This window comes from Rousettus aegyptiacus, unplaced genomic scaffold, assembly GCF_014176215.1.
Source record: "Rousettus aegyptiacus isolate mRouAeg1 unplaced genomic scaffold, mRouAeg1.p scaffold_m13_p_16, whole genome shotgun sequence".
Taxonomy (NCBI): Eukaryota; Metazoa; Chordata; class Mammalia; order Chiroptera; family Pteropodidae; genus Rousettus; species Rousettus aegyptiacus.
This window is the reverse complement of record NW_023416291.1, coordinates 21198040-21223305: the sequence shown is the minus strand read 5'-3', so window position 1 is coordinate 21223305 and position 25266 is coordinate 21198040. Positions and strand designations below refer to the sequence as shown.

Here is a 25266-nt window from a genome sequence, read left to right as displayed (position 1 = left end):
TTTTTTTTAAGATATTACACCATTGTGATACTACAGGATAGATTTTCCATATGGTAACATTAAGTCACCATTATACTATCTTCAAACCTTAAAATCTTTAGGAAGAACTATAACTCATAATTATACATTTTATTTCTGACAAATTCCTGCTACGGTGTCTTCCATTATGTACTGTAACTAATCAATCTGCAGCCCTTCCTTCCTACTACAGTGTAGGCATACCTCAGAGATATTGCAGGCTCGCTTCCAGACCACTGCGATGAAGCAAACATCGCAATAAAGCGAGTTATATGAATGTTTTGATTTCTCAGTGCATATAACAGTCACGTTTACACTATACTACATAGTATATTAAGTGTGCAATAGCATTATGTCTAAAAATATGTACATACCTTAATTAAAAAATACTTTACTGCTAAAAAATGCTAACCATCATCTGAGCCTTCAGTGACTCAATCTTTTTGTTGGTAGAGGGTCTTGCCTCGATGTTGATGGAAACACAATATCTGCGAAGTGTAATAAAGTGAAGCACAATAAAATAAGGTATGCCTGTAGTGATACTCTACTGAAAACAATGCTTTTATCATCTCTATTTCTAAAGACCTGTAAAAACACCTTAACTCCAATCAACTTAAATATAAACTATTTGTATGGAATGCAAATCTTCCAAAACCTGCACTACCTCTTAATGTACTGTTCTTATTACCATAGCCTAGCCCATCTGCAGTCCTTATAAGACAAAACATGCCTTTTCTACCTTTTACTATTCTCTTAACTTTAAATAAAGTTCCTATATCTCAAAACAGAGGCTATCTTTAAGGTTTAGCTTAAATTCATCGATTCACTTAACATATTACACCCTTACCACGTATGATGGTCAGTTCGGATCCTGAAAACAAAACCTCCAAACATACATGGTTGCTGCCCTCAAAGTGTCCCCAGGCCCAATGTGAAGCCGTTCCTAATTATCCATGTTGGAAGTGGATGCCTCCTTCTTTTCTGTTTCAAACTCTTTTCAAACTCTAAGTGCTTATACTTATCTTCTAATAGATAACAGTATATATATGTGTGTGTGTGTGTGTGTATATACAACAGTATATGTATATACACATATGTGTGTATATATATATACATATGCACATATATATATATATTGCTAAAATTAGAACTTTAGTTTCTTAGGAGTAGAAACTATGTCTTTTTTTCCTAAGAACACTACTTTTTTATATAATAGATGTTTAAAATTATTTTGTTAATTGATATGTTGGAGGGAAAAATTAAGATTGTACATATTTCACATCATGATAAAATCACCTTATCTCTCAGAAAAAGTACTTAGAATGGATTTAAGAATTAGAATGTGTCTGTTAGCATTGCTGAAAATTCAAATGTTAGCAAGTAGAGCCATAAAAGAGAGGCTAATCTTTGCTTTGATAAACAGAAAGAATGGAAAAGGCTTATCAAATAGCAAAATGAAAGGGCTAAAGTAGAGAAGGGATATTCTAAATTAAAAACATAAAATTTGAAAATTTTCTTTCATCTCCAAAATAGGGGGAAATCACCATTCTTATAGGTAAATAACTGAAATAAAGCTTTTTACTCAAAACCAATCTAAGAACACAGACATTTTGGGGACTCTGAATAAGCAAAAGAACTAACCTCATTAATTCCTCCACTTTATCATCTACATCTAGGTCCTCTTCTGAGGCTTCAAAACTGTATGACCTTTGACCCATGCTATTTGCATGATAGCGAGTTGGTGACATCTTTCCATTGGATGTGGATAATCGCTCGTTATTCTCCCTCCCATTCTGATTGGTAGTGCAAGGCTGTGGGGAGGTATCATAACTGTTGCTAGGTGATGGGGACATTCCAGAATGCTGGGTCTGGGTGGAAGCTGTAGCTGTAGAGGAAGATGCTGGAACATTGTTGGTACTGTTCCCATAAGAACTTCCTCCATAGCTGGACCTTCTTCCAAACTTGTCACTATGCTCTTGATCAAGACGGTCCAGAGTTTCCAAGGCATGGAGAATTTCATGTTTAGTCATTCCGGTACGCCGAAGGCGCTGAAGCAGATCTATCTGCTCTATGGTAAATCTGGGTTCATCTGTATAGTGAGACATGGTTTCCAACAAACTAAAAACAAAAAAATTAAAAAGCCTTGTTATTTATAGTATCTACCAAAGAGTTCAGTAGACGATACAATATTTCTACATTGACTTCTTTACTAAAAATGATTAAATTATTAGTATTATAATAAACCAAAATTTCAGTTATGGCAGTAATACCAAACAACAGATTAAGGACATACAAGTATGAAGCCCAAGCTATGTGATTATGGACAAATGTTTTCTTCCATCTCAAATTTATTATTATTCATTAGAGTATTAATAGAGAGTTGCTGAAAAGTAGTTTGTATTATCTTATTTTGCTAAATAGTAGTAAAACTGACCTAGAACTCTATAACTTCATTTAGTGTAAACAAACAATTTGATAAGCTAAGCCCAAGCAAATACTAATAACCAGCAAAAAATATTTAAATTAAATTAAAAAGATATATTTAAAAAACTTATTAAGCACCACTTTGCCCAGCACTTAGCAATTTTGTATTTCATCTCTGTAATGCATTCTGTTAACTGGTATCCTGAGAAATGGACCTTCCATGGTTGTAGCCATTTTTCTTAAGAAATGGCTTCTACGTTGTTTCCTTCAACTAACACAAGATACTGTAGCACAGCAGGAACTGTTTCAGAGTTAACAAAAACACAGTCATATATGTTTTGATCAAAGACATATAAAGGTGATCTCACAAGATTATAATGAAACTGAGAAATTCCTATCACCTAGTGAAAGCATAGCCATTGTAATAACCATTGTAATGTCATAATGCAACACATTACTCCAGGGTTTGTGGTAATGCTGGTGTAAACAAACCTTGGTTGCTATCGGTCACATATAAAAGTATAGCAATTATGTATAGGGCATAATACTTAATAATAATAGTAAACAACTATGTTACTGGTTTACATATTTACTATATTATTTATTGTTATTTTAGAGTGTACTCTATAAAAAAAAATGTGTGCTGTGAAACAGGATATCCTTACATTGGCAGTAGCCTCACACATCTCCTGTTTAATGCATCCCTCCATTGTATCATTTTCTCTTATGTTTGATTTAGCCTTGTGTTGTTCTGTATGCTAACATGCAGTACAAACTTGCAGCCTGGGAGCAACAGGTTAAAAATCACAAAGCCCAGGTGTGTAGTAGGCTATACCATCTAAGCTTGGGTAAGTGCACTCTATGACATTCACATAACAAAATCACCTAATGATGCATTTCTCAGAACGTATTCCCACAGTTGAGCAGCCCATGACTGTAGTAAGTTAAGGGAGTGTCAGATATCATCAAAATTCTCACTACATGAATTCCTTTCTTATAAAAGCTGACTTTCCTATTTAAGATTTTTAAAGTGTACAATTCCCTCTATTTTTATTTTTATAGTTCTAGTGCTAAATAGGATGCATGCCATGTAATAGACTCTCACTTAAGTGTCTGCTGATGGAAATACATGTTAAGACATTTTCTCATCCTTTACAGGTAAACTGCTCTGAGACAGTTCCCCTAAACTATCAGAGACCTATTTCTTTATCTCTGTATACTAAAAATTTATACATTCACATCTAGGAAAGCACTGAGCAAGAGTTTCATATAATGTAATCTCATCTAATCCTCACAACAACCCTCTGTGGTAGATTTTTAATAAAATTTTATATTGACTGATTGATTATTGAGGAAACTATGGCTCAGAGTGGTTTTGTAGTCTGCAAATAGCCTGATTAAGCAGCAGAAAAAAAATTTAAACCTAACTATCACCGCCTCCAAAAGCATATATCGTTCTACTTTCCAATATATGGCAAGACTTACTGGAATCATATGATTTGGGACATAAACTGTTGTACTCTTTTAAGTCTCCAGTTAAAATCACTTAGGTCAAATCACTCTACTAATGGACTAGGGATTCTAGTAATAGTTTTTTATATTTAAAATCTTTGCTCCATCTAGAATTTATATTTACTTAATGAGTGTGAAAGGATCTGAGCTTTAGTATTTTTCCCAAAAGGATAGCCGATTGTCCAATATGCTTTGTTGAGTACTAAGTTTCTTTTCCTGTAATCTGAAATACCACCTTTATCATAGACAAAATTTCCACATAAACTGTATCTATCTAACCTTTGGATTCTCTTCTATTTCACTGATTGTTTCGTTTTTCAAATCCTTTTAAAAATAAGCAGGTAGAAACCTAAAATTATATGAAATCATTCTAGTTTTAGAGATAGGCTCATTAAAAATAAAAACGAACATATTGTGTGGACACCAAATATAGGACATTTGTGCCCAGGGGCCACAGTATCTACCTTACACCTATATACATGCTCAACTGTGGGAATACGTTCTGAGAAATGCATCATTAGGTGATTTTGTTATGTGAATATCATAGAGTGCACTTACCCAAGCTTAGATGGTATAGCCTACTACACACCTGGGCTTTGTGATTTTTAACCTGTTGCTCCCAGGCTGCAAGTTTGTACTGCATGTTAGCATACAGAACAACATAAGGCTAAATCAAACACATTATCATTACATTTGGAGTTTCCAATTATTAGCTTTCTAAATGCTTTAGCTATTACAATTGTACTCTATTTTCTTGTTACCTTAATATATCCACCCCGCTATAATAAGTTATCACCTGGTCAGGACAAGGAGAAAAATTTCAACCAAAGTAACTCATTTACTTTTTCTCTTGACCAACTTCAAAAGAACTGTATACCTTGCTTAACACAAACAATGTGTTATTAAAATGCTACGTATGCAGTGTTGGTAATGTTCTATGTGACATGCTAGTTACGCTGCACAGGTACACTGCTGTGAACATTCACCAAATTGTACACTGCTGATTTGTGCATTTTTCAGTATGTGTATTATACTTGGAGTTTGTTGGGAAAAAAAAATGTATGACTATTTTCCTAATGGCTTATAAGAGGCACTTAACACCTTAGTTTCTAACTCCCAGCCCTCTGTCCACACTATCGAGTGCTCAGTATTACAGTAGTCTACTCTGTCCATGGTTTTGCTTTCTGCTACTTCAGTTCTCTGCAGTCAATCAAGGTCCCAAAATATTGAATGAAAAATTCCAGAAACAAACAGTTCCTGAGCCTTAAACTGTGTGCCATTCTGAGTAGCATGATGAAATCTCGTGCCCTCCTGCTGCATCCCACCTGTGATGAGAATTGTCCACACTGTTACCCACCCATCAGTCACTTAAGAGTGTTTTGGTGATCAAATGCACTATTTGATGCACTATTTGACTTGGTGATCAGTTACCATATCACAGTGCGTAACACTTATTTGACTTAATAATGGCCCCAAAGCACAATAGTGATGCTGACAATTGGGAGATACCAAAGGGAAACTGTAAAGTGCTTCCCTGAAGTAAAAAGGTAAAAGTTGTTGACTTAGGAAAAAAAGAAAAAAATTGTATGCTAAGATCTATGGTAAGAACAAATCGTGTATATATGAAATAACGAAGGAAAAAAAAATTCATGCTAATTTGCTAAGAGAGATCACACTCACATAATTATTTTTTACAGCATATTGTTACAATTGTTCTATTTTATTATTAGTTATTATTCTTAATCTCTTACTGAGCCTAATTTATAATTTTATCATAGGTACATATGTATAGGAAAGAAACATAGTACATATAGGGTTTGATACCATCCATAGTTTCAAGAATCCATTGGGGGTCTTGGAATACATCCCCCATGAATAAAGGCGGAATACTGTATACCAATCCTTAATCCTAGGAAAGTCTTTTTAAAGGTAGCTGCCAAATCCCTTTGATAATATAAATAATTTACCCCTTAATTTATTAATTTAGCAAGTTGGGATTTCTATACATTATTCTTTTCCCTTAAAAATGAAATAGGCCTGTCCATTGCTAACTTCAGTCTTCCTGCTTTCAAAATGCTTCATAAACTGACCTGCCCTTATAAATGAGACTTCCAAGAACTGTTTTATTAAATGGACCAAAAACAAACAAACAAAACACAAACCAATCATCATATTGAAGGGAACCAAGATTTGCCACCCCAAAATTTGCCTCTTGGGATACTGATTTTAAGCTTCTTAGTAAGAAACAAAAGACTCAGAAAGAACTTTTGACTCTCCCCCTCTCTTGCCTAAGGAAAGTCAAATAGGAATGCTTCAGGAAAGGAATCTCAGCACATTCACTTAGGATTTTCATCTTAGCCTAATATGAATTAAGTATGGTAGATAGGAAGGATCCATACACAAATCTGTTCTGCTGGATTCTCCTCCATTGTCTCTAGGTTGCCTAGCAGGAATTTGTTTGCTATGTGTTACACTCTATCTTGGCTACCTGTAAATTGCCTATTTCCCCATCGCAATCCCAGACCTCTGCCCTCTCCCCAGTCCCTGTCTCTCATCTAAAATGGTATATAATCCTTAACTGCTCAATGCCTGTCTGGGTCTCATTATGACACTCCCAAATGTACATTTGTATAATAAACTTTGGACATGTTGTCCTCTTAATCTGTCTCTGTTAATCTGATTATTAGGCCAGCTAGAAGAAGGTGAGAGGGAAATTATTTTCTTATGCCCCTATGATATTTTCTTATTCTATTTACATGAGAACAGATAATAATCTGCATCACTCTTCAAATCTCTCTCTCTGTATGGAGGAGCACTCTTTATACTAGAATAAAACTTTATATAATAGCATAAAACTAAAGAAAATTATATGAATTTAACCTGTTACTAAAAAGTATCCATCCTAAGGCTGGTATTAGAACTAAAGAGTCCATAGTATCTGAAACAATGTAATATTTTATGTCATTTTGATTCATTGATGATTAACATAACCACTTTTATTTCAAAAGTCATCAAAAGAGTTAACAGAAGACATCTATTATTTTGCCTGCCTAGAATGCCTCACTGTTTCTAACCACATGTTCTTGGGGCTGCCACTCAGGAAGCCAAGCCTTGCTCTCCTCAAATTATTCAGGTTAGACTAGCGGACAATCACCATAACTGGGCTCAGCTGCAGGAAGATGTTAGTCTGGTACATTCCTCACGTGGAAGAAGCTAGTTTGCAGGAGAATAAAGCATACATACCAAGAAATGCAGAATAAAGGCGAAAGCTCTTCAGTGTTCATATCCCTTGTTCTAGTAATTCCTAAGCCCCTGCTTTTCTTGCTATATTATTATGTTAGAGAATAAATTTTCTTTTATGCTTCACCTTGTTTAAATTAGGTGTCTATCCCTTGTACCAAGAAGAAAAGATACACCTCAAGTAAAAAGATCTACAACCACTAGAATGGAATATATAATCACTACAGAGGAGAATGATAATGGCATCATGAGCAGGATCAAGTGATACAAATGACACTGAAGGTACAATATTTTTCTGAGAAAATGCCAAAATGAGAAGCTTTCTTGGATATTGCGAATAATGTTCCAATGTGCATTAACATAAACAAAGGCACACATTGTCATTTCCAAATTTTATTCTAATAATTTGTCTAGTATAAGTACATAATCATGAAATTATGGCAGTAAAGGACCTACAAAGGTCATTTAAGTCCATGATACCAGTAATTCTTTTAAAATAGAAAGAGAAACATGTAAGAACAGAATTAATTTTCTTATGTAGTACAAAGACTGTTCACAGGATAAGGAACATCCTCCCCTTTAAATTACTAATCTGAATGCAGATTCAGGCCGACAGTAATTGAAAATGTGTGAGAAGAATTTCAACACTGCACTAACACAATGTTTAAAGCATAAATGAACAATTAAATTCAAAAATTATGGCTCAGTTCATAAACTAGTATTCTAAAAGACCATACTATCAGACCGTAATAGTAAACCTATTTTACAATAAATCTTATCCTTATTTGGATATGTACCTAAACCCTTCTTGGATATGGTATGAAGTCCAGAACATACTTTCTTAAACTAAATTCTACAAACATGCAGAGCAAAGAAGGTTAAAGTAATCACATGCGTAAAAATGACATTACTTCCTAACTTGTAAAGTGTCAACACTTAATGAGATTTTATTGGATAACACAGCATTTTCTTCAGCTTGATTCTGCTGTCTTTATCTTCTTGTCTAGAATGACAAGGCAAAATATGACCTAGTCATAAGTTAGTTTTGTTTTGATTACATGGTATTTACTGAATGATGATTTAAAACATTCTAAAGTCAATCATAATATTCATCAACTAAAAGGTACTCAGGCTCTTCTTACTATTTATGGCACATCACGCTCTTTTACAATTAATATTACCATCAAAAGAGTAGCAGTTTTAAAGTAAGAAAGTGATAAGAAATGAGAATAAGTAAGAAATGAAGATTTACTGGGGATTGAGCTTAACACTATGGTAGTATGATTCCATAATTCAAACCAGTAGAACTAATAAAAGCTGAAGAATACAAGCTATAAATACAAATAACAGTATGGAAATATTCTTTTCATAATAAAAACACTTTGAGAAAAATAGGATTATATTCCAGTGTGTCAATCACACTTTTAACAGTTATTTCTAAATGATCACTGATTAAGATTGAGATTTCTTATTGTAGCCACCTTATGCACATTTGGGGGGGGAAATCAAAGTAAAAACATGCAAGTTTATAGAGAGAGATATCAGAGAACTGGAGGCCATTTAGACAAAAGTTATTTATTCAACTAAGCTTTATTGAGTGTCCCATATGTGTCAAACCATATATGAGGCACAGAGGATGCAAAAAGGAACAAATCAGGCAAAACTTCCTGGTCTCATGATGCTTACATTTCAATGGCTATTAAGAATAGCTATTATTAAATAAATCGTTTTAAAAAGGGGCGGGGTAGGTGGGAGGGGACTACAGTCCAAAACCATGTAATGTCTTCCCATTTCCCAATGACACAGCTACTCAGCATAAATTTAGGCAACAGTTCTCATGTTCTGGGCTTATAGCAGAGACTTTTTGATACATGAGAAAGAAAAAAAAAATCTTTAGTGAAAAAACTATATAATAAAGAAATCCTATCTTAATGTCTGCTCTTGGATTATAGAACTGTCAACCAAAATGGAAGAAATTTAATCAAAACAAGACTGCACTGAATTTTAGAAAATACTTATGCTAAAGGGACTCTACATTAGGCTCTACAGATGTACTTAATGAGCTAATAGATACTTTATTCTCTAATATCTGAAATTCCTAGAATACTTTTATTTAGAGGCCTACTTAATATGAACTAGTGGTTATAGTTCATATGCTAGTGCGTGCGTGCACGCACACACGCCCACAAAGCTCTCAAGATAATACCACCATCTCAATTGGTACTTTTTGCCTGACTCCAAAGAAAGGCTAGCAACTACATTAGTTACCAGGCTTAACTACATTATTATACCCAGTAGGTAAAGGAAAATGGCGAAGGTGCTAGGAGTAATACTAGCTCTCTCAAATGGCTGAACCTCTATCTAACATGTTTCTAGGCTATTAAGCAGTTTAAAATAATAAGTAATTTTATGTTTAATCAAAAGTTAATGTCAGATTTCAAACTAGAAAACAAAAATGATAAAAGAGAAAGATGACAGATTTCAAGAATCATCGAAGAAATTATCAAGATTATAAAAAAATTCTTTCAACTCTACAAATGTCCACTATCATTTTTTAATCATGATCATAATGATTTATCAAATTTATTAAAACAACTGAGAAGATAAAAATTAAGAGACAGACTAGATACTCACACCACTGGGAAGGAACTGAGCATACTTTACATGAGGTGAATCAATATCCTTTCTAAAGATGATCAGCGTTATTTACCATTCTGCAAAATAGAGAGAAAATTCAGAAATACCTGTTAATCAAATATTGAATTAAAATTTTAATTATGTAACTCAAGGATATTAACAGTTAATATCAGTGAATCATATCTTTTAAAATTATTTTGTAATTCTAAAATGAAACATTTATTTAAAGCAAAATTTAAAAAATAGAAAAATACTAGTAGATATCTTTCAAAATTATTCACTCGGAAAAAGTAATGAAAATCTTACACCTGAAGTTTAATCTGTTACTAGACACTACCCAGGAAAACAGATTTAAATACAAAATGTAATATATTTAGTAACATTCAAGATAACTTTTTGATAACTACAGTGTAGTTATGCAGAACCCATAAACAAAAAACATATTATAGCATGATTGCAGCTAAACCTCTTAACTGGTGGGTAAATTCTGGGATCTAGTTCCAAGTGTATTATTTATTATTTTACAACTAGCTAAATCTTGATTGACTTAATTTTTCTAAGTCTCAATTTCCCCAACATCAAACAGCAATAGAGAACTACTTCAAAGAGCACAAGAAGTTAAAACAATTTTTTTAAATGGTGGTGATGAAACACTTTGCAAAGTATCAAGTAGTAGGGGCTATTACCGCCAATCTAAGAAAGAATAAATACCTAAGCTGTATTTCGATTACTAAACGCAGAGTTAAGTTAATAATGGAGGTAAGGAGCCTAGTACTTCCATCTTCCGATTAGCATTCTACTACTTTATTCGCCATTTAGACACTTTGACCCCTTTCAATTCAGACACAAATCTTAACAAAAAATGAAATCTACTATTCACAGTTTAGGAGCTAAAGATCATGTATTACTGACTGAACTTATTAGCAGTTTCTAACCACAATCTATAGAGGCAAATATTTCCATTAACTCAAAGTTAAGATTATAAATGAGATTAAAGTTTAAAATGTTGATGTCAAAAACTCTCGCGTTTAAAATACACATTCAGCACTGAATTATATTAAGCAAGACCAAAGTTTCTAACAGTGACTAATGATAAATGTGAAAGGTACAGGGTAAAGTTAGAAATCTTTCACATCTGCATATCCTAAATTGTACCTTAAATGAAGTTCCTGTTGTACTTAATTTTCTTACTGACTTAAGAAATACCTGTCCTAAAAGAGTAGATATTAGTATATAAGGAAAACCTACTAAAAATGTTCCTAATGCATTTCTTGGACAAAATAGCAAAATCAAGCCACAAAACCGACTACTGGTCAACATACATTTTTCACTCATGCTCAAATTCAGTAAAAACACACTAAGTATCTACGTGCCATGGCAAATGCACAAGGTCATATATGAATAAGATATGATCCCAGCTGCGTAGGAGTTTATTAAACTGTGAGGGAGGGTCAAATAAAACACACACACACACACACACACGACCTTTCTAATAAAAGGCATAATGTGATAAGACTAAAAATACAAGTTTTAGGAGAGTAACAATTTAGAAGTTAATTTAGCTTACAGAACACTGGGAAGACTTCTTAAGAGTGAGATCTCAGTTGTTATCTGAAGATTAGAATAAGGCTTGCATCAAATCAAAGTGTGAAAGGAGGTGAGAATCAGTGGAGGAAAGATTCCAGGGAGAAGGAACAAGCAAAGAAGATTCTGAGGCATGTTTAAAGAGTAAGTAGACCTGTGTGCCTGGCCTTTAGCATATATATATGAGCAGCAGATAGGCTCAAAAGGAAGGAATGATTTCCAGGTAAAACAAGAAACTTCAAAACTGACCCAAGAGAAATGAATTTGAGTAGAACCAAATATCATAAATAAAAGATAATTAAAAGTCTACTATAGAAAAAGACATCACGACCAGTTGGGTTCTCAAAATAAAAAAAATCTAAACCTTAGAAAATGACAAAATGTTCCAATTCATTTTATGAAGTCAAAATAACTCAAATCTTAAAAGGGTAGATTTACCACAAAACATATCATAAACCAATTTCACTTAAGTTAAATGTAGAAATACTAAATAAAAAATGTCAAATTAGACAATGAAGTCCAGCTACATATCAAAAATAACATATGACTATAATTCACTGCAGAAATGGAAGAGTGGTTCTTTTTTAGGGATCAACATAATCCAATATATCAACAAATTACGAAGGAAAAATAATCATAATTATATCAGATGCTAAAAAGGCATTTGGTAAAATTCAGCAAACATTTTAAATAAAAGCTCTATGATAAACATTAGAAAAAAATTAAACATTTTTTGGGGGAAAAAATAAAACAGCCAGTATTCTAAATAGCAAAACACAAACTATTTCAAATAAAACTAAGGTTGTGTGCACACCATTTATTTATTTTATTTATATTTATATATATAATACATATGCATGTATGTTATGTATATATCTATACCTATATCTAGAACTTGCTTCTATGTGGAAATTTGACGATCTGTAGAAAAGACCCAATAACTGTGTTTACACTGAAAATGGGAAGAAATGAACAAATTAGGGGTGGTTTGGAAAGAAGTCTATTCACAGGAAAGTTTTTTATTACTGTAACCATAGTAATCGATAAATCAATTAATAAAATTAGGAACCGGAACAGGAAGCCCACCAAACCCTTTATAATTCAACACTGACTTAAAGATTATAGCAAACATAATAAGACATGAAAACAAATTAACAGGCAAAAATATTAGAATGAAAGGGAAAATTTATTTTTGCTAATCTAATGGGATACCTAGAAAACTCGAGAAATTCTAGTAAAAGAAAACAAATTATTAAATCAAGAAGTATGTTACAATATACTTAATATTATTTTCTCCAAGTTTAGCAGGAGATGCCTAGAAAAATAATGGGGACAGTATTTCACTCACAGTAGTAACTTTCTCCCAATATGTATGAGTGACAGTATTAAGAAATAAGCCCAAAAGATTCTTTTTTTATTTAAAAATAGAATCTTAAAGTTTTAAAGCAGAAAGTCCGAGGACCACCAAGAAAACTGAAAAGGAGAAAACCAAAAGTGGACTTCACTGCCCAGATAATGGAATATATCCAAAAGATACTAATCAAATCGATATGGCACTTGCATAAGAATAGACACACCCATGAGTGCAACAGAATAAAGAGCTTAAATACATATTCCAAAGCATACGAGAAAATGTACAAGTCCAAGGTTAAATTTTATTTCGGCAGGAAGGAAAAGATAAATTATTTATTTAAGTGATCATCACAAAACTTGTTATCACTTAGCAATACAAATTAAATCTTTATCTTACAATATATATAAAAAATAAACCCCAGCTGGAATAAAGACAAATGTAAAAATTAAATCACAGTAATACATTCTACAACAAAATCAAAAGATGACATGTCTTCTAAACATTCTCAAAAAAGAGCAGAAAGTTTAAAAAAGAAATATAAAAAGTTTAAAATTTCCTATTATGAAAAAACTCATAAACCAACTAAGCAATTAATTAAATCAGAAAAAAATATGTGACATGTAGAGCAAAAGCAGATCCAAGTTGTGAAGTTACTTTAGAAAAATACTCAAAACTTACTTGAAATCAGGAAAATAACAATTTAATAATGAGATATCACATTAGCAAAAATTTAAAAGATTGATATCTCCTCAAAAAGGGACTGTTATATTTCATTGGTCTAAAATGTGAATTATGGCAACCTTTCAGAAAGTAATCTGGCAACATAGATTAAAATTTAAAGTACTTATACCTTTATCCTAGTAGTCCTACTCCTGGGAATCTATCACACAGAAACAAAAGTAATGCTACAAAATATGTATGAGAATGTTCACTGACAGTTATTTTCTAATTTCTTGCCACTATAAACAGAATTGTTTCGATCAATACAGGAATGAATTACAATAAACTTGGATCAATTGACACAATGCAATCATTGAAAAGAATAAAATAGTTTTATCAGGTTACTCAGTGAGATTTGCACACCACAGATGAATTAAAAAAAAAAAAGCAAAATGCAATCAAATGAGTATATGATCGAGTTTAAAAAAAAACTACGAACAAAAAATTACCTTACATGTGTATCTCATGTCAATGTGTGTACCTATATATGTACACACATGCACACTTGTCTAAGTGTACAAGCACAGAGAAAAAAGCAGGTGGTCAAAAGGTAATGGAGTTGGGATGAAGGACGGAATACTTATAATGGGAAGAAATGAACAAATTAGGGGTGCGTATGGAATACAGGTGAGGAAGGATAAATGCATCTGTGCAATAGCTAAATCCACATATTTATGCAATAAAATTATAAAAGTTCTTACAATTAGAAATGGACTCAATTATCGAATGATTAGTTTAGGGTTGTCAAAATCCTAAACGAAATCGGGTTGAGCAATGAGGAAGCCTATGTCAACATGACTGATCCTTGAAGAAAAATATAACCCAGAAAATCCATTAGAAATAAGAAACTGTAGATGCTGTTACCCACAGGTGTTAAAAAGGCTCTTTTTACCCTAGTTTTTCTCTTTAATGTAAAAAGTAGTAACTGTATAAGGTAAAAGAAAAAGAAAAGGTGAATTTCAAAAGACATACAACAAAAGGCGTCTGTCTGCCTCTTACTCTGAACTCTTTCTTTTCCACCCAGACACCAGCCACAAATTCTTCGTACATCTTTGTACATATGTTAGTATAATTTCAGGATAAATTCCCAGCGAAGAAATTGTTATGACAATGAGTACATACATTTTAAAGTATAATAGATAGATTTTATCAAATTGCCTCCCAAAGCGGCACCAACTTATATTCCCGCCTTTGGGAAATGCGTAATTATGAATCCAGTATGTCAGTGGTGATTTATAATTGAATTTACATTGGGCAGTTAGGCATGTATCTGCTTCCCTCAATAACGGTAAACATAGAAAGGGTAGAATATTTAAATAAGGAATAAAGAAATAAGAAACAAGGAGTGTAATGCTTTTGAAAGAAAGCAAAGCATAAAAGAGAGTGAAGAGTTAGCTTAGCTATAGCACAAGCAGCAAGCAAGCCATCAAAGGGAGAGGTAAGGGGACACTGCAAATACCAATTAATGAGGCACTTAGGGCCAGATTTGGATACCAAAAAGAATTCTCGGAAGTTTGAAACATTTATTTCAGAGTTCCATTTACTGCTCTTTTAGCACCTCACACAGATCCCAGAGTTACTCATTTAAAATATATATATTTAAAATAAAAAATGTTAAAATACAGAGGTATACAAGTCACCGTATCTCATAAATTGGATACTATTAGTACTTCCAATCTACCAATGAGGAAGCGAACCTTCTTCTGGACTAGATACATATTAACACACACACAAATATATCAACAAACATAATACATGGAGATAAAAAAAGGTCATAAAACTCCACCAGAACAAACAAAAAGATAGCTCTCAGTCCTTTGGACCAAAGATAAATACTATTAAGCTTCCTGTGAATCCTTACAAAGATAAAAACTAAGAAATAAGTATTCATAGACCTGCATATATATAACATACAATTTTTAAAAGGTAGTTTTTAAAAACTTTTTTTGTGTGTGAAAATTTGTAAACATATACAAGGGCATGCTTATGTACCTATCATTCAGCTTAAATAATTAACGGCTCCCCACCCTGCTCCCCTGCTCCAATGGATATTTTCAAGCAAATTCTAGACATCTTATCATTTTACATACAATCATTAGCAAGCTTTAACATCTGGTTTCCAAATCCAAAGTAGATCAGATGTAAAAATTCAGGAGGCAGTGGGAATGCATAAAAAGGCTTACCACAGAAAAAAATGACAGCTGCCTGAAAAAAATAAAATAAATGAAAACAACCACTTAATTATAAATATATACATATAACAACACTGACACATCAGAAAATTAATGTTTAGGACCTTTGTTTTAAAGAGGCATGAAAGCATGTAAAACATTTGTTTTTAAAAGTTGAAATGGTTAAAGGAAAAATTTACATTTAGGAAGTTAATCAAAAGGTGTCTCTCTCTTATGTTAAACATTTTTCTCTTGAATGATGCCAGATAAATGAGGCTTTACCACATTTAGCTGTGATTGAGAGGAGCATAAGAGAGTTTAGGTGAAGAATGGTTGGTGACATGTGAAGAAAACACAACCACAGATATTAGGAATTAAAAACTCATCTAGATTAAAATACTAATCTCTCAAATAATGCCTCTGGGAAGCTTAAAATTGTAAATAACAACTACTATCACTATTTAATGAATACTTCCCTGGGCCAGACACTCACTGGGTAAGTGCTTTACACATAGAACTCATTTAATCTCACAATCCCCTGAGGTAGGTAATTAAGACAAGGCACTACTTGCCCAAGGTTAATCAGCTAATAAACTTCCCTTTGCTTATTAGAATTATAGTTGAAATACCTATGTTAGGCATCAAAACAAAAGATTAGAGGGTACTATTTATTTTCATTTCTCTGTGTTATGGTGTGATCAAGTCTAAGACCCACGGAGCTGGCCGGTGACTGACTCTCTCCCATGCAGGGTTAGAGGAGATCAGCCTCCGAGTTCCCAAAAGAGGCATCTTATAAAGCCTAGAATCACACCCTGGTTAACATCAAACAAGCAAGCAGATTAACCACACCTGGTTAACATCAAACAAGTAAACAGATTAACCACACCTGGTTAACATCAAACAAGCAAGCAGATTAACCACACCAGGTTAACATCAAACAAGTAAACAGATTAACCACACCCTGGTTAACATCAAACAAGTAAGCAGATTACAGAAGCAGAAGTTGGTTCACTTGAAAATTTTCCACCCTTAACATCTGGAGTAAATGTTTAATTGTTATAGGCACTGTGCAACAAATTGAACAAAAATACACTTCTAAAATACCTAATGATGTTTACATTTTACTCATAATGATTCATGACTAAAGGTATGTCACATATCATGGAGATTTTTATTCCAAAAGAATTATTATATACTACTTGTCAAATTTTTAAAGGCCTATAGATACTCATGTAGCTTTCCCTACATTTTCAGTGACAGGGATGTTTAATGGAGAGTTTGCTGATAAAGATTTTCCTTTTTTGATTCTAAAATTGTTCCTTGTAACTTCAACCCACTTATCTGGCTGAATCGATAAAGACTAAATTTCTTCTCTTCCACAAAGCAGGCTTTTAAATAAGTGCATAATCTTTGCAAGGGCTCTCCATGCTAAAAATTCCCAGTCCCGATTCCCGTTTCACATGGTTTCGTTTATCATTATCTCGTCTTCTTTTAAAAAGTGGCTCCCCAACTTCAACACAAGACTCCTCTAGAGCACCTAACCAGAGCAGGACACAGGGAATTATTTGTTCTGTCCTGGACCTAAAATTATGGTATTTTTTTCAATTGCCAAGTTATTTTATGTGTGTATTAAATTTGTAGAAAAAAGTCTTTTACACATTCATTCAAGAAGCAGTGATAAAACATCTATGATGTAACTGAGCCGGAATTCTCTCCCAGCTTTTTTTTAAGCAAAATAGTTTCATTTTTGCTTTTTCTTCTAAGCAAATATTACTATTTGACATGTTATTTATTGATTTTGTGTTTCTATTATCTGTGTCACTATCGTCTATTATCTCTAAAAGCTCCTAAGGTAGTATCTGGAACAGAAAAGGCACTATTTTTGTTTTATTTGTTGAATTCATGAACAGAAAGAAGATGGAACATTCATATTCTTTATGGCCCTGGAAAGGAGTCTCTAGGCTACTATATTTCACTGCTAAATGATCTTGAAGCTTTATCAATAAACACAATTCATCGGAAGAGCCACATGACTGCCACATGCTCTCCTAAATTTATGATAGTCTAATACAGGATTATAGGTTTTGATTAAGATGTGATTTTTGATGTTACTCTCAATGTTTCCAACTTTTTTCCATTCTAAAATAATTTTATGAACTGAAAATAAAAATACACATTTTCGTATTATTAATAGTAGGTCGTTAGTAAACTCTATTGAACTGTGCTATGAAATGTCAGGGAAGACTTATCCTTAGGTCAGAGGCCTCTCTCTACATGTGGCCTCAAATGTACTTGACTCCAACCATTAGCACCTTTACTGAATACTTATTCAGTTTAGGTGTCACTTCCCTTGTGGCTCCATTAGTTCTAAAAGAGCTGTAGCTGTACGCTCTGTGGCTTGATTTCAGATTTTTTGATTCATTTAAGTTCAAAACACATCTAAAACATAGCTACTGCTTATGCTATACTATTTAGCACTCCCTGCTATGGAAGTCTCAGGGTGTTCTACTCCCATGGGGTTGTTACTATTAAATTACCCATGACCCTACTCCATTCTTATTTAATTACAGTACAAATACATTACAGCAAGCAGCACTTTCTCTCCATGTCAGCTTAGGATAGTTCCCAAACTGTGCTGTGCACCAGAATCACATGGATATCTTTTAAAAGCACAGAATCCCTAGACAACTCTGGACATACTAAATCCAACTAACTGGAGGTAGGGGTCCAAGAATATTTTTAAACGGCTCCTGAGGTAATTCTACTTGGAATCTCCTGGTTTAGAGGACAAGAAAGAATTCTAATAATACTATATATCTCTTGTATAAAATATATCATGTCTAGGCATAAAGACAATTTTGAAGATAACGTCACCCAAATTAACCCCTATTTTTCCCATACCAACATTTCAAGCTGAATGCTTAACTAAATCAATTTAATTAGTCATCCATAATTGAAGGCAAATTTGATAGCAGTTAAGGTATGTCGACTTTAAGGGAATTCATATAACAGACATTGGTCCAAGCAACTCATGAATATTGCCCAAATAGTCTCTCTAATCTCTATGCCTCATTTTATATAGTACTTGCCCCAGCCACACGGTTCTCTTAGCCTTCAGAAATGAAATGATTTCCTCCCTCTTTCCCTTCTTCCAGTCTCCACGATTCATATTAATAAGACAGCAAACGCCCTTCACAAACTCTCTGCTAGTAGATACCATAAACTTATTTCTGTTATACTATATTATAATTTGTACACAAATCTGTCTCTCTCTCCTAGAAGGTGAGCTTTTAAGAGCAAGAATTGTTTCTTATCCATTGCTGTAGGGCCAGCTCCTACAAATATGCTAGCAACACTAGAAGTAGTAAATAAATCTTTGCTTAGTGAAGAAATTAGATGCTGTTAACCAGGGTAATCTGATCAAGGATATGTTAACGGCCAACTATTAACCAGGGTGTGGTGATCTGCTCAGGGATGTGCTGGTGGCTATATAAACTGCCTCTTCTGGGAGCTCGGGGCTGATCTCTTCTAACCCTGCATGGTAGAGAGTCAGTCGCTGGCTGGCTAATAAAGGCTCACAATTCATCTCAATTGGCTCCGTGGGTCTTGGATTTGATCGTACCACAACACCAGGACCAAGGAGATAGCCAATCAGTCACTGGTTTACAATCTACATCACAGCACCCTTGGGGCCAAACTTTATTAAGACTCTTGACGCCCCTGAGGTAGCTAAAAATACCAGATTGAGAATTCATGAGTTCAACAACTCCATGTTGTCTAACCCGTGAAAATTCTTCAGAATTCACTCCAACAGAAAAAACTTAAAATTTGAATGGTAGTTTCCTATCATAATTACAAATAATTTTGAAGTCTATGTGACTATCATCCAAAAAATGAACTAGCCCCTGCACTAAAACAAATACATACATAAAAAAAAATTATTCCTATTGGCATTCATCTAGAATATTTTCATGTAAAAATTTAACAATTTACTCACAGAACCAACCAAGATTCCCTGATCTACAGCTCAAAGACTGAGGTGACTTTGAAGCCTCTACTCTCTTTGTAAGCAGAGTATATAAGGCACTGATCAACAATTTCCAGAGCAAAAACTGTATTTCTGAAAGATACACTATCTTCCTTCTCATTTTGCATTTCCCCTATCCCAGTAGTTTCCAATGTTTAATAAATAAAATAATTATAGAATCAGAGTAAGAGATTTTCATTAAGCTAGACTAAGGTAAATCATGAAATCTTATATTGATCTAGAATCGATGTTAAAATGTTTTCCAATCACCTCAGTTTACAAATGAAAAAAATCTATAGGAGACAGAAAGCTAGACTCCCAGGTTAGTGCTTACACTAATTTACCTCTAAATGAAAGCAAAAATTCCAGTCCGTCATTCAGAAACGCAGGATCTATTTCAATACATGTCATCTGAAGGTTTTGTTAAAAGTTCAGAATTATTATAAATGTGCAAACAGAAGCCATCCATAGTTGGACCTAGACAAGTATTTCCTGTAGAGGGAGAAGTAAAATTTAATATATTTTGGGAGATATATCTTAAGAAAAACTATACAGTGAGATAATTGTCTTGTATCCACCTTCTCTGTAGGCACTTCTTTTTTATGCCTCAATCCTGCAGGATCTTATATTTATTTATTTATGCTTTCAACAAATATTTACTGAGTACCTGTTACAAGCTAGGCACTGGGAAATACAGCAATGAAGAAAACAAAATGCCTGCTCATATAAAGCTTACATTCTCATGATGAAAGGCAAGCAAATTTTTTAAAAACTCAAATACACAGTATTCAGATCATGATAAGTACAACAGAAAATAAAGCTGAGAATGAATTAGGGGTTGTGGATAGCGGGGTTACAATTTTAAATAGGGTGCTCACAGAAAGCCTCAAAGAGAGTGTTAAATCAGAGTAAAGACTTGAGTTGAGAAACATATCATGAATATATAGGCAAAAGAGCATTCAAGATCAAGATGCTGAGGCAGAAAAGGAGAGGAAAAAAAAGAGCTTAAGGCAGAAATTATCTATCACATTCAAAGAATAGCACTGAGAAAAATGTTGTTAGAGTTGTATGGGCAAAGGGTAACTTATTAGAACATGAAATCAAAGAAGTGAGAGCTACTGGGAGGACCAGATCAGAGAGGAACCTACAGCTGAAAATTTCTACCAAAAGATACTATATATTTTCTTAGATAGGGATTAAATCAAGAGCTTTACTAGGGATGACCTAATTTAACAGGAAACTTAGCAAGAATTATTAATGGTCTAATTTCTGATAATATCAACCGGTTAATAGACACTATTTTTGGGCATTCCCAGCATCCATTAAATTGTACTTCAGAGGGCATCATCAACTTCCCTTAAGACTAGCTTTGAAGCATCCTCTTGTCAATTTACTAGGAGGTGAGTGCTGAAAGGAAGATAAAAAGGCAGAGGATAAGGGAATTCATATGCTCCCCATTGCAAGAGAAGTGAAGTGTTTTAACCTACCATATCTCAGGAGGATAGGCTAATATATAATTCAAAGTAAAAAGGTGGCCAATAAGATAATGTTTTATAACAAAAAGTTGAAGTCAAAAAAGTTCGAGGGAGCCGGCTGATGCTTTACCCCAATACTCATAATACTGTCAGCTTCCCAAGGACAACAACAGTTTCTTTTATTTTCCACATTCCCTCAGACTAGTAGAGTTATTTTAGGGCCTCACATTTTGTGCTGCCTGACTGAACAAACATAAAAAGTATCTCAAGTCATAATAAAAGGCTCTCCTGAGCTCTCCCAACCTGAGTTGGGGAACACACAACTTTCTCACACTTCCGTCTTTAAAAGCCTGGAGCTGCAGATAACCATCACATTTTCTCTGTTTCTTTTGTTCCCTATGCTCACCAGGACCTGGCCATTCCCAGCAAGATTATGTATTCTACTCCAGAATCATAATGGCTTATCTCAATGTTATCTGCTAAAGTCTCCATATATTTTAGATTTCTTATTCTAAATAATTTTCTTCAGATATCTATCGACAAGCTCATGAGTTCTCAAACTATAATGACAATTATAACATGTGATACACCACATGAACATATAATATTAATATTTTAAATTATTTACTGTATGCTACCAAATACAACTAGCTCTCAAAAAGTACTCTCTGTGCTATAGATTTATATCTAATTATAGGTGCCAAGACTTCTTCAATCTTTGGAATAATTTCCAGACTCAATCTGTTTAAATTTTTTTGTATATTATGTCAAACCAGCATTAAAAAATTACAAAATCTGTATCCCATGCTCTTTACTGCTTCTTTTATGAATATATAAATAAAAGTAAAGATGTAAAAATATCTATCAAGCACATTCATCTTAATCTCTATCGAAGGCAGAAAATGATTCAGTCCTAAAATTATGAGTTTATACTTTATACCATATCCCCAAATACTAAAAGTTAGATAACTTCAACATATAACTTGATAGGTTGCCATTCTACACTGAAATTTATAGCTGTAAAAATCCACTCTTTTTATGGTGAACTAAAATAAAACACAAGTATATGTTAAACCAAGTGGTGCCAATTACACTGTTTGGCAGATTCTTTTATGTGTGACCTCTATCTTACCTGAGACCTTCCTCTTTCTCCTACTGTATTAATGCCATGGTTTCCAACTGCCTTTCCTACCTCCATTCCTATTCTTGTTGCATACAATTAACAAAGTAATCTTTCTAAAATGCAAAACTGAGAGTAGAACTGAATAATAAAATAAGAGACTTGGAGCAAGACTGTTTTGTGTTTGAAAAATCAGGTTCTACAACTTATTAGAAGTTTACTCTTACACAAATGTCTTAATCTTGCTAAGCCCTGGTTTCCTCCTCTGAGAATTGTGGACAATGATATCTCCTTCAAGGGGTCACTATGAGGACTAAGTAAGATATGGTTAAAAAAAAAAAAAAAAAAAAAAGGCTCCTAAAGTAGGCACTCAGAAATGTTTAGCTTCCTTTCCCTCTTGTTAACTTGAACTATCAATCTTTCAAAAGAATTATCTTGTCCTAGAGGAAAACTGATTTAAGGAGAGTATCTGAAAAACAATGTAATGGCTGGTATTGCGAATACTTGCTTTGTAGTAGGGGAATTAATTTAGAAAACTAAACTATGCCGAGAAAGTAGTTTTGCGAGTATGCAGAAATCCAGAGCTAGGCAGACAGCTCTTGGCCAAGAACTGCTGGGACAAGGCCTGCTTCTCCCGGCCTGCTCCCATCCCAGCCCCCAGTAACTGCAAGGACTCATTGTTCCAAGCTTCTTTTGCAAAATTCAGTTGTTGTTGTTGTTGTTTTTTTATCATGCCTCTAACCTTTCAATTACTCTAATTATGAATAAATAGCTTTGACTATTTGAGAAAAAGCAGCTAAAGCAGTAGTTTCTAACCATCTTGAAGGAATTTTTATCTCCCCAAAGCTGTGTAATCACCATTGATGGTGTGGGGAGGGGGCAATGCAAGTCTCTGACAGTGGGAAGAGGTGATACTGACACCCCATACCCAACGGGAAATTTTGAAAAAGAAAAATGGAACAAAGAAACATGCAGAAGTAGAGATCTACCAAGTAAGAGTTTCTGATCCAATGGGAATCATAATCCAATGTTTGGAGACTATGGCTCGAGCTCTTAATTCCTCTTCTAATACCTCACAGAACAAACCATATTCAAAGAATGCCATGAATGACTTCAGACAGAAAACCTTTCTTGCTAAGCTTTATATTAATACTAATATATATGATCATATTTCCTCTGCCTGTTCGAACAATGACTAAACTCTAGAAAGAATCCTGGTAAAGATCATGAAGAAGACATAATGAGTATCAGTATTTTTGGCACCTAGCTGATAAACTTTTACAGTCTACACCTCTGAAAAACAAAATGCTTATTGGAGACATAGGACATGGTGACTAAATGAATAGAAATAAGAGATTAGACTCTCTATGTTCTGTATGTTCTGACTGGAAAACATCAACGTGAAGGAAATTCCAAATAAAGATTTAAGAAGATGAACAATGGTGATATGCAGAACTGAATATTTGAGAATCAATGGAACACCTAGAGGCAATAGCTAGCTGCTAACAGATGAGGAACAAGAATATGTGTAAGAGCTGGAGAAACAGAGGAGAGAGCTGTCTCTGTATGCACATTAGCAGAGAGCATAAATGGGGGTTTAGGGAGATGGATCAATCCCATGTGTGTATTTTGTTTGGTCTACACGGTATTTAAAAGTTGGGAGACTGACTACAAATATGGAGGCTTTTGTTTTTATTTTTAGAAATTACACCCCTGTCACCACTCAATCTGTGATCCCTTATGTGCCAACAACTGGCTGGAGCTGAACTGCGCTGCCCCCATTTTGCACGAGGCATGCGCCCTCCACTGCAGTCCCTACGCTGCAGTCGAGACACTAAGTTCTGCCTGCCACTTATCACCAAGCTTGTACTAAAGTTTGTTCCACAATAGAGAAATAATTCTTTATACATAGGTCTTTGTGAAAACAAAAATTCTTCTCCCCCCCCACCCCCCGACACTTGGCCCACTTATTTATATTGCCTGGGCACTGCTTAAGCAAGCAACAAATAAAATGAGGTGGTGATATAGTCAGCTTACTAAAAAAAAGGAGTCTAGAATATAAACTAGAAATCAAAAATAAAACAAAACTTCCCCATTCACTAACTGAAAATGTAGCAAGTCCAAAATTACATAGTCTTTAACCTACCAATTCCAATTCTGGGAATTTACCCTATAGATATACACATGCAACATAACTTATGTTCAATGTTACTCTTTGCAGCATTATTTGTAATAGGAAAAGATTAGAAGCAACCTAAAAGTCCACCATTAGGGGACTAGATAAATAAGTTATGGTATAACCATACAATGTAGCTACAAAAATAAGGAAATGCCTTATGTGCTAATAAGAAAGTCTCCAAGTGAAAAGAACAAGGAAGAGGAAAGCATATACATCATTTGTGAGGGGGTGTGGTCGTGGGGGAAGGGGGGATGGGGGATGGGGCAGAAGATATAAGTAACTATATAGAGATTTGTTTATATATGCATGAAGTATTTCTGGAAGGATACAGAAGAAACTGGTAATACTGATTCCATCGGTGAGTAGAACTTGATAATTGAGGGATGCAGGTACTAGGAAACTTTACCAGGCATACTTTGTATCTTTTGAATTTAGTTGCAGGTAAACTGGTACATATTAAATTTTTAAAAATGTCAACAGGTTGGCTGAGCTGATTCTACTTATGATTAAAAATTCAGCAACTATCAGAACTAGTATGCCAGTGACCTCCCTCTACATATATGGTATTCTGCCTTTTAGTTCACAAATAATGGGAATTTCATCAGGAACCTAGAGGAGGTTGAAAGGGTGAGCAGGAATGAGATAAATAAGAACAATGGAAAAAATGACACGGTGTCTTTTTCCATCTAACTCTCTGAACTGGTTTTGAGTGCAGAAAGAGTAAAAGGGTAGATTTAAAAGATAAGAAACCTTTACAAGACACAAACTGCTGCTTTGGGACTTGGAGACAGAGTGTGGTACAGAG

The 25266-nt window shown here is 34.0% G+C and overlaps 1 protein-coding gene across 14 annotated transcripts in view; it reads right to left on the bottom strand.

Moving 5' to 3' along the window:
* HMBOX1 (homeobox containing 1) overlaps positions 1 to 25266 on the bottom strand; it is a 162811-nt gene that overhangs the window by 99939 nt on the left and 37606 nt on the right. For all 14 annotated transcript variants that reach the window (XR_004954881.1, XM_016144681.2, XM_016144683.2 and 11 more), the window contains exons 2-3: positions 9829 to 9908; positions 1660 to 2136 (exon numbers count right to left, since the gene is read on the bottom strand). Coding sequence is in view for 13 of the 14 variants with exons in the window: in XM_016144681.2 (XP_016000167.1) it covers positions 1660 to 2136; positions 9829 to 9851 (500 nt within the window). In the remaining variant the exon portion in view is untranslated. The remainder of the gene's footprint in view (positions 1 to 1659; positions 2137 to 9828; positions 9909 to 25266) is intronic.